The sequence below is a fragment of the Cornus florida genome, unplaced genomic scaffold (assembly GCF_030987335.1).
Source record: "Cornus florida cultivar Cherokee Brave unplaced genomic scaffold, ASM3098733v1 CherokeeBrave_3.0.0_Hap2_Chr04, whole genome shotgun sequence".
Lineage (NCBI taxonomy): Eukaryota > Viridiplantae > Streptophyta > Magnoliopsida > Cornales > Cornaceae > Cornus > Cornus florida.
In genome coordinates this window covers 105085753-105095561 of record NW_026775574.1, presented here as the reverse complement: position 1 = coordinate 105095561, position 9809 = coordinate 105085753, and the positions used below count along the sequence as shown (strand labels likewise).

Genomic DNA, 9809 nt, shown 5'->3' with positions numbered 1-9809 from the left:
AAAATGAAATTTCAAGCCACCTTCCACCAACTAACTAACTTATTATTTATTTTATAAAATAAGAAACTAATAAATTTAAGTATAATTTTAGATAATTTTACTAAAAAAATTGATACACATTCCAACACCACTAATTTTCCTTCTTTTTTTTTTTTTTTGTTTTTTGTTTTTTTTTTGTTTTTTTTTTTTTTCCATTTTTAAACCAAATTAGTATGTACAACAAGTTTTTAGTTATTTTTCTTTCATTTCCTCTATATATATTCCTTTCTCTCTTTTTATTGTGTAATGAGCTTTTCCTTCTTTTCCTTTCATTTCGTGTCCATTCTTTCGTCCAAACGTACCAGTTATGTATACATAGTTAAATACTACGTATATATTATAATGGAGATGTATTCTTAACCGTCCATTTGAAGATGACGACCAGCGGCTTTGACGCCTCGCTACTCTGCTCAATCGGCTCCTTCTCCACCGCCGGCGAATTCAAATTTCCCGCCAAAACTCGTCCGACGGTCGAATCTGAACGCAAAAGAACCATCAGAGCTTCTTCATCCATCAACAGCCATGATTCAAGTAAAATTCACACTCTATTTGCTTGCAGAGAAAAGAAAGTAAGAAAAAGTAACGAAAATAAAGTAAAATTGGAATCGTGAAGTTTAGGTGTTTCATTGTCTTGGAACTCAGGAAGACAATGGCCTGAGTATTCTTTTCATCTTTCCCTGCTTTTCTCAGCTACCAAACACCGTTTATTATCAGTATTATCCAGTAGGTTAGATAAATTTAAATTCTTGATGTATCTATTTATTAAGATTGTTTGTTTTTCGAATAGATAAAAATGGTGTTTGTGCATCATATGGAAGGAGAGGACTTGTAATTATGGCTTCAGTACCATTTCTTCTTCCACTGCATAAATCAACGGAGGGCTTTGTTGCTGATGCTGCAGAGTAAGTCGAGTAGCTTATTTTCCTAGATTTCATTGGTTAAATAGTTCAATTCATGTTTCTACATTCTCTGAAGTTGCTTTTGACTGCTTAGAAAATTGAGGAAAATAAAATTTATATAAAAAAGCTCTTGAATCTGCAATTTTTAGATTAATATTGTAATTAGCCAGTGTCACCTTTTTTACTTTCATTAACCAAAATTGTCTTGTAATATATAACTTTTTTCAGAAAAAAAGGAAAATATTTGCGCACATTTTTGAAGAATATTTCTGCCCTTTTAGTTAAAAAGAAAACAAACAAACTAGGATGTTCATTCCAATGCATAATAGACCTTCAGTATATGTCTTTATTTCCTATTCAAATAAGATCTTCAAAATTAGATTAGTTATAAAGCGATATAATTATTAGTCATCCACCATGGAACCATGGTTTCTCAAAAGAAAATTAAATAAGTAAATAAAAATAAAAATAAAAATTCTAGGATTATCAAGTTAGGAAACATTAATGTTATGTCACCATGGCCTTTTTTGAACCCAGCATGTGCTTTCACTTGAAATACATTAGAAGTAACAAAAACCAGCTCTAGCAATAGCCTTGCTCGTTGACTTATTTATTGTATGTTCTTAGGGGGTTGACTGTACGTTGATTGGATTTTCAGTCTTGTCTCAATTTTTTGATCATTTGGCTGAAATGAACCAAAACTTTATGATTATTTGTCTGATTTGTAAGCTGAATTAGATTCAGAAATTTATATGTTTTTCAACAGAAGTAATAAACTTAATTAACGGGTCCAAATTCTCTTAATTGTTGCCGAAATTTTCCAGGCACCTGGCCTAAATACAAATTCAGTCTACTAATCACAAGAATGTTAAATTGTAGATGTCTTATTTTTGTATTTTATAATTTCTATCCATTGCTTGACATTGAAGTTCGGATGCCAGTGAATATTTTCTTATAAAAGAAGAGGTAAGGAAGGTACTATCCAAAGGCAAGGCTGCTGGTGTTCTTCGTTTAGTATTTCATGATGCAGGAACCTTTGATATGGACGAGAATTCAGGTATATGTTTTGCGAAACTGGTTTCAAAAAATTAGCTTGAATATGGTGATAAGATGATTGTCATTACCGCTAAGGTCTGCCTACATATAAGTTCTTTTACTTATTGTTGTAGCAACTGGCTGGTAGATTGATTGCTAAAAATGAAGCACTCCCTATCCTTTTGAACTGGTGTGCTGTAGGTGTTAATGGAGTTATCGAGTATTTGAATCCGCTGAATGATATTGCAGCATTCTTTTCTAGGCTTGTGTTAAGAGTGAAGTTTTTTAATTTAGCATTAAGATTAAATTGCTTTGAAATGGACTTGTTGAAGGATTTAAATATTAAAGTTACTCCCTCTCTAAAAGTTTAAGCTATTAAGTGGAGTTGCCTACCAGCCCTTATAAGCCCAAGACCTTCCCCATCTGAATCTGATATGGGACAGGTACCCTCTTAACATTCTCTTCCACCCGAACCCGCAATGCCCTCATTGCGATCAAACCACCTGAACCCGGGTGGACTCTTGGCTTGACACCGAATTAAGGACTGTTCTTGTTAACAACCATCTACTTTAAAACATTAAGTTGTTAGAGAAGGTGTAAGTTTAATATTTAAATCCTCTAACACGCCCCTCTTGTGTGGCTTTCTTTTGGTCCAACGTATGATTCAATCTTAAAAATTATCAGAGTGACGGTGAGGTTTGAACTCAGACCTTGCCTGCTCTACCGCGCTAACAAGCATCTACTTGAAAAGCTTAAGTTGTTAGTGTTAGCAAATATGATAGCCACGATTTATGGAATGACTTACCGTATTAGCAGAGAGTTGAATATGCTATAGAATATGTTGTGATTTGATTTAGTTTTGATTTAATTTCCTTTCTTGTAATATAACCATGTGCTCTTTTTATTTATAAATACTAGAGCTGTGAATGAGTGAATATATCATTCAAGCCTTTACACAATTCTTTCATTCTTCTTCTTTTTATATTTCTTCTTGGTATCATAGCAAGGATGGTCCAACTGCAATGAGGGCATTGCGAGTTCGGCACCACCCATTCGAGAATGGTTTAATGCCCATCTGGGAGGTGTCGGGTAGGCAGGGTGGTCCGACCTCAATGAGGGCGTTGCGAGTTTGGCACCACCCATTCAAAAACGGTCTGAGGAGACATAGTTGTTTCTTTTTTATGATCTGGGGAGACATTGTTGATTCTTTCATCTTCATTGTTTAAACATGTGTATGAAGGGGAATGGTGAGACATTGTTGATTCTTCCATCTACATGTTTTAAACATGTGAAGGGAAACGGTCTGGGGAGACATTATTGGTTGCTTACGATCTGAGGAGACATGATTAGTTGTTTATAGTCTGAGGAGACATTGTTAATTGTTTATAGTCTAAAGAGACATTTTTGATTTGTTGATTAGCACTTCATTTGAGAGAAAATCATTGCTAGTCAGATTTGCACTTGTAGATTCTGAAGAAGGGTGCTAGCAAGACCGTGTTTGAAGACGCATTGTCCAAGTTGGGTGTCTCAGATATCCACGCACTAACTTGAGGGGGAGTGGGAGTGTTGGCATATATTGTAGCCACGATTTATGGAATGACTTACCGTATTAGCAGATATTTGATTATGCTATAAAATATGCAATAGAATATGCTTTGATAATTTTTTTTTAATAACAAAAACAAAAGGAACTAAACACTGCCATTTCCACATCAAAGTTCTAACAAAGAGGAAATACATAGAAGAAAATAAAAAAAGGTACACACCCCTACCATTCACAAAAACTTGCCATACCCTCACTAAATTTACTTATGCATTCAACCACCAGCCATCACTAGCACCAACGCATCAGGACTACTTTTCCACTCATCTTTTCTTTTTCCTTTTTTCCTTTTTTTCTTTTTTTTTTTTTTTTTCCTTTTTTTTTCTAAATTTTATTTGGGTCTCATTTGACTTCATATTACCTCACCTAAGCATCTGCAATCTCAGTGGTGCGGCATCAACAGCTGCTAAAATCAGCTCTTGGGTGAATGCTCCCAATATATGTTCCATCTAGTGCATTAGGTTGTCAGAGTGCCTTCAATGCCAAGTGGGCTGCCTTCTGTCCTGATTTCATCATCGCCCCAAATGTAGGTCCCATCCTGGGTGATCCATCAATTTCTGCAACTTCCATTCCAGTAACAATCATCTCGGGAACGATCTCCCTTGTGAGCCTCACAATCGCATCTTCAGCTGTGTTCATGTCAAGGGCCTTCATCCCTGGCACGCTATCAATCATCCCAATACTCTTCAGAAAATCATTGCTAGTTATATTAACTTGTAGATTCTGAAGAAGGGTGCTAGCAAGACCGTGTTTGAAGATGTGTTGTCCATGATTTATGGAATGACTTACCGTATTAGCAGAGATTTGATTATTTTATAGAATATGCTATGATTTGATTTAGATTTGATTTAATTTCCTTTCTTGTAATATGAGCATGTACTCTTTTTATCTATAAATACTAGAGCTGTGAATGAGTGAATATATCATTCACACCTTTATACAATTCTCTCCTCCTTCTTTTTATTTTTCTTCTGTTAGAGAGGGGGTAATTTTAATATTTAAATTCTTCAACAAAGTTCTATACATGTACATCAAATTGACGAATTGTGGAGAAGAAAATTATCTGAGATTACGAATGACACTGAGAAAGACATGAAAATGTGTGGTCTAGCCTAAACAAGATTCATGTAACTGATCCCAAATAGTTTGGAGTCTTTTGACAAAATGCCCGGTTTGGATTTGGGATGATGAATGTTGATGCATTTCCACTAGTTGGTGATTATTTAGGATTTTAATTATAAGGAATTGGTCACTTCAGTTCAAACCTCTTGTATATACTGCAATCCGCAGTGTAATGTTGATTCGGACTGATCATATACCTAACATCTGTAGTGTTGTGAGAAAGATCTCTAGCTTTTGTTCTCACTCGAGCCAATTTTAGTGTTAGGCAACTTTCATGATTTTCTCCCAATTAGAGATTAACAAACTTTTCAAAGCGTATCACATCAAATTTGATTGTAAACTTATAATAGAAGCCCAAGTACTTTCTCTGCTTGATAACTTTGAAATTCTCTTGTAATTTTCTGGGGTAATTAGACTGTTCAATCTTGAATGATTGTTAGCATGTTAATAATATCAGCCAAAGCATTAATTAATAATTATATGGCATGTACTATCAATTACATTGGTTGAAATTGAAACCATTTAGGTTGAAATTCATAGTGCCGATACCTAAAGCAGTGAACCAAATACCTACCATAGGCCAAGCAGCCAGGAAGAAAATTCAGACAGATCATTTACTTCAATTAATGGGTTGAGGCAGAGTATTTGTTGGCGCCTTAAGTAACTTTGAGGGTTACTTTCCTTGGAAAAAAAATGGTTCGAGGCTTCCATGATGATGCTAACCTCCTTAGGTTCTATTGGCTGCTTACAAATTATTTCTCCAATTCTGAACTGCGATTTTGTATCACTAGCTAACGAATCTTGGTACCAAATTAGTGCAAAGAAGTGTTTCCTTTTTACTTGCATGAAATTGGAATTTTGATTTGCTTATCATGATATAAGAGTGGTAGACAAATTGGAGGGGTATAGGAAGCGAAACTAATAAATCCTGGACATGATTTGGAAAAGAACAAAGCTAGGGTGGAGTGCTTCTGCTTTGCCTTTTGCAAGGATATACCATATGTCAGCTTACTGCTTTGTGCAAAGCAGAGAAAATTTTGGAGTATGCTAGTCCCTCCTGGTGGAAATATAAAATAGATCTTCAGGTTTGCCTCTGACCCACAAATGCCCTAAATACCAAACATGAACACTCATTCAGCTGTGTTGTCATTAAATAACGAGATTTGTTCTTGAAAGATAACTCATAACATACTCTAAATAGGAGTAACTAGTCTTTGTGACTCATTAAAACAATATCATTTTAGTCATGGAATTTAGGATACTAAGACAGTGTATGGTCATCAGTATATTTTGCTAAACTGCTATTTTTTTGTGGATGGAAAGAGAGCAGATAAAGGGTGCCATTCCCAATTCATAAGCTACATTACCCATGTTATATTTTGTCCCCTTTCTCATATTTCAGTGGTAAAATTATTCTATTTTTTGTATAGAAAAGTCATGCTGACATATGCTTATTCTTAGTTAGATTAGTTAGCTAATACTGTCTTTGGCTCAAGATAACCTCAAGTAGTTAGGGGAAAGCTTTTTGGAATTGGATTCTGGCTTGTTGACGATCAAACATGCAAAATTATCTACTATATCATTCCGATTTTCCTTCCATCCCATTTTTTAACCATTTAATATTGGTCTTCTCTTGTTTTTCTTTTCTTTTCTTTTCTTTTCTTTCTTAGGCTAAATATACATCATTGATTGGTTTGTTAATTTCAGGTGGTATGAATGGCTCTATAGTTTATGAACTTGATAGATCGGAAAATGCAGGCCTTAAAAAATCTCTGAAGGCATGTGCTTTCTCTCTTGCACTCTTTTTCTCTGTCCTCCTTCTTTTCCAATAGTTATCTTATACTTGTAATATTTCTCAAGTCATATGTGCATATCCATATATGCATTTAGACTTTTGATTACATATCTGCCTATCATATTCCAAAGTTCTCATTTTCTGGAACATATCTCCAGACTGATCAACTTTTACGACCTCCAACCGGCTAACTCCTCAGTGGATCCATTTGTTCTTCAGATTCTAGAGAAAGCAAAGAGTGAGGTGGATATATTGCAACAAGGTTATTGTGAGCTGAAGTTGAACTGGAAATATTTTTACTTAAATGGATGTTATTCTAATGCTAACTAATCGCAGATTGTTTCTTTAGCAGTATCATGGGCAGATATGATTGCTGTGGCTGGAGCTGAAGCTGTTTCTCTATGTGGAGGTCCGAAAATTCCAGTTCGATTTGGCAGAGTAGATTCAATGTAAGGGTCTAATCTTTGCCATATAACATGAGATAAGATTTACCGAGTCTTAGGTAAACTTGTTATCTTTAGAAAGTTTATGCTTTCAATTCTAAAGCTTCAGTTTCCTATACATAGTTACATCATTTTAGAAATTGAAGTACTTCAAATCTTATTCTTCCGGTTGCCATGTCGATTTTCTGCCTATGCAATTAGCTACTGCAGCCCTAATTACTAATTATTGCTTTTGCCTTGCAGGATACCTGATCCTGAAGGGAAGCTTCCTCAAGAGTCTTTAGATGCTTCTGCTCTAAAACAGTGTTTTCAAAGAAAAGGCTTGTCGTGAGTTTAAATATTGGACACTTTTTTTTCATTTGCTTGTTTGATGCTGATTTCATTTTATTTTTATAATGAGCACAGTAACCAAAAACCTCTGGCATACTTTTTTTTTCTCCTGTTTCTTGTGGTCCAACTAGCTTGTTCTTTCTCTGGAACATTATATTTAATGTTGAGAAAATCGATATTTATCTTCTTTTTCTTTAGTTACATAGCTGATACATTTTTATGATTTCCTTTTACAATCATTTTAGATTATAAAACTGCAGTTTTTTCAATCTCTGAAGATGACCCACTGGCAAAATAGCTAAATATATGTTATTCAACTTATCTAATATTATTGAGTGTAATTTTCCAATTCATCTGCATTTGTTATTCAATATTGTCAAGAAACTTTTATTTGGACACCTTGAAATGAGTGAGTGAAAACCATAATTTGATCTTTCAAATATAGGTCAGAATGGGTGTCCAGGTTTCCGAAACATGGGAAATTTGATCAAGTATATTAGTGAATACAGCGATGTTCTCAATGAGTTGTACGCGCACTAAAACCTACCAAGCGTACTGCTTATAGATGTAACATGTCAAGCCGTTGTTAATCTAGTTAAACATAACTGATACCATGTTTGAAAGAACATGCAACTTTGTATTTATTTGCAGAACACAAGAACTTGTTGCATTATCTGGTGCTCATACTATTGGAGGTAAAGGTTTTGGAAATCCAACAGTCTTTGATAATTCATACTACAAAATTCTCCTTGAGAACCCGGGGTCTTCTTCAGGTAATTGACATAATGTGGTTCTTATTAAATTCAAAAAGTTGTATCTTGTTTTGATTGGCAGTCAATACATCTCATTCAAAACCTAGGCAGTCAATTGTGCTCTTGGCCACCAGCTATGGTGGGCTCAACTCTACCCTATCTGGAGAAGCAACATTATAAAATTAAGAACGACTGAAGGAGAGGAGTGAGGCAGATTGGGGCTGGAAAGAAAATTCCCTAATTGTACATCTTCTAAATGACATTCTTTTAATCGAAGAACAGACTGCTCATTCTCTTAGCGTAGTGGATATATATTCCTTCAGTATTGTTGTTCGTAGAATTTCTTAGGCCAATCACTGCACAATTTCTATTTTAGTGGTAATTTTTTCTTGCCTAATTCTTTGTTCCTTATCATCATCTATGCAGCTGGCATGTCAAGTATGATTGGGCTTCCTTCAGATCGCGCGCTAGTTAAGGATGATGAATGCATAAGGTATCATTTTCCAAAAATCTCTACTTGCCATTACTCATGATCTTTACTGTGTGCAAGTGATTATTAGTATTTATAGTGTCAGCCTCCCATAATGAAATAGCGAATGTTTATATTATTATTATTTTTAAAGTCCTGATCTGTGACTGGGAACGCATGCTTCCTCATAATTCTCAGGCAACTTTTTATCCACCGTAGCTAAAATTACCTTGGTTTTTTCTAAACTATTCAGAATTTCTCAATCGGCTCTCATTTTCTCCTCATGCTATAATATTAAAATTTAGTCCCGACACACTTGCATTATGGTATGTGTTGTAGTGGCTTCTTCTAGTTCCCTCCCTGAAAAATCAGTAAAACATGAGAATTTCGATGAATGTAAGCTGACATGCACATACATGGATTCTGTCAATCTCATGCTATTATTATAACTTCACAAATGGTTATCCTCTAATCGTTTTTGCACTAGCATAATTTTTTGTGTGTGTGTGTGTGTGTGTGTGTGTGTTAACATGTCCCTCCGACGTGTTTTCATAAACAGGTGGATCTCAAAGTATGCCGAAAACCAGGATATGTTCTTTGGAGATTTTAGGAACGCCTATATCAAACTTGTGAATTCTGGTGCAAGATGGAAAAATTCATAATAAATTCTTAGAAGCATCACTATGTTGTCAGCCCTAAAATGCTGCAATCCTGGTAAGACTGATTATGCTTTTCCCTAATTACTAAATACAATTATAAATGTAACTATCATTCTTGGTATAGTGATTTGGATTTCTCTTCTTTTGCCCAAAGAGATACTAAGGACCATTATTGACAATGAGAAAGTGATTCATCAACTGTTATCTATTACTCAGCTGGTGGCACTCTTATAGGTATATATATATATATATATATGGATGGATTGAAATGACAAAGTACCAAGTGTCAGTTTCAGTACAAGGTTGGTATGGAGTGAGTAAATATATCCAGATAATCTAAATAGCTTGAGTTGAGACAGTTGATCTTTTTCGAAATTCAGACTATTTTTTTTCAGAAATATATATATATATATATTTGCAATGTGCAAAGCATATTTAGAAATGACAAATTGTTTTCATACCAAGTAGGTCTTGAGCTTTTTTATGTTGTCAACATGTTTTAATGTTGAGAATTAAAAATTTTTAAAATCTCGTTAAAATGAAACTGGTTATAATGTTGAGTATTATATTCCGACCTTAGATTGGTTGGTGAGAAAACATTAGAATAGAAATGCATACTTGAAATTCTTGCAGCAACTGTTTAAGATATTGAATACTTTGTTA

At 34.5% G+C, this 9809-nt stretch overlaps 1 protein-coding gene across 2 annotated transcripts; it reads left to right on the top strand.

The window, feature by feature from the left end:
* Window positions 1–307: 307 nt before the first annotated feature.
* On the top strand, window positions 308–9357 carry LOC132304478 (putative L-ascorbate peroxidase 6). 2 transcript variants are annotated; one of them, XM_059802168.1, is made up of 10 exons: window positions 308–570; window positions 827–941; window positions 1880–1995; window positions 6406–6476; window positions 6713–6755; window positions 6843–6942; window positions 7180–7263; window positions 7918–8039; window positions 8445–8511; window positions 9047–9357. In XM_059802168.1, exons 1-10 carry the CDS (start codon window positions 414–416, stop codon window positions 9147–9149), a joined length of 978 nt encoding a protein of 325 aa, XP_059658151.1. In that variant the 5' UTR covers window positions 308–413; the 3' UTR covers window positions 9150–9357. The 2 variants fall into 2 exon arrangements, with proteins under 2 accessions (XP_059658151.1, XP_059658152.1); XM_059802169.1 differs by having other exon boundaries at window positions 309–570; window positions 6846–6942.
* The last annotated feature ends 452 nt before the right edge of the window (window positions 9358–9809 follow it).

Excerpts from the sequence above, each read along its gene's own strand:
- LOC132304478 (XM_059802168.1), top strand. The coding sequence starts at position 414 with ATGACGACCAGCGGCTTTGACGCCTCGCTACTCTGCTCAATCGGCTCC. Across the intron at positions 571-826 it reads CATCAACAGCCATGATTCAA|ATAAAAATGGTGTTTGTGCA; the intron begins GTAAAATTCACA and ends TTTTTCGAATAG. Across the intron at positions 1,996-6,405 it reads TGATATGGACGAGAATTCAG|GTGGTATGAATGGCTCTATA; the intron begins GTATATGTTTTG and ends TGTTAATTTCAG.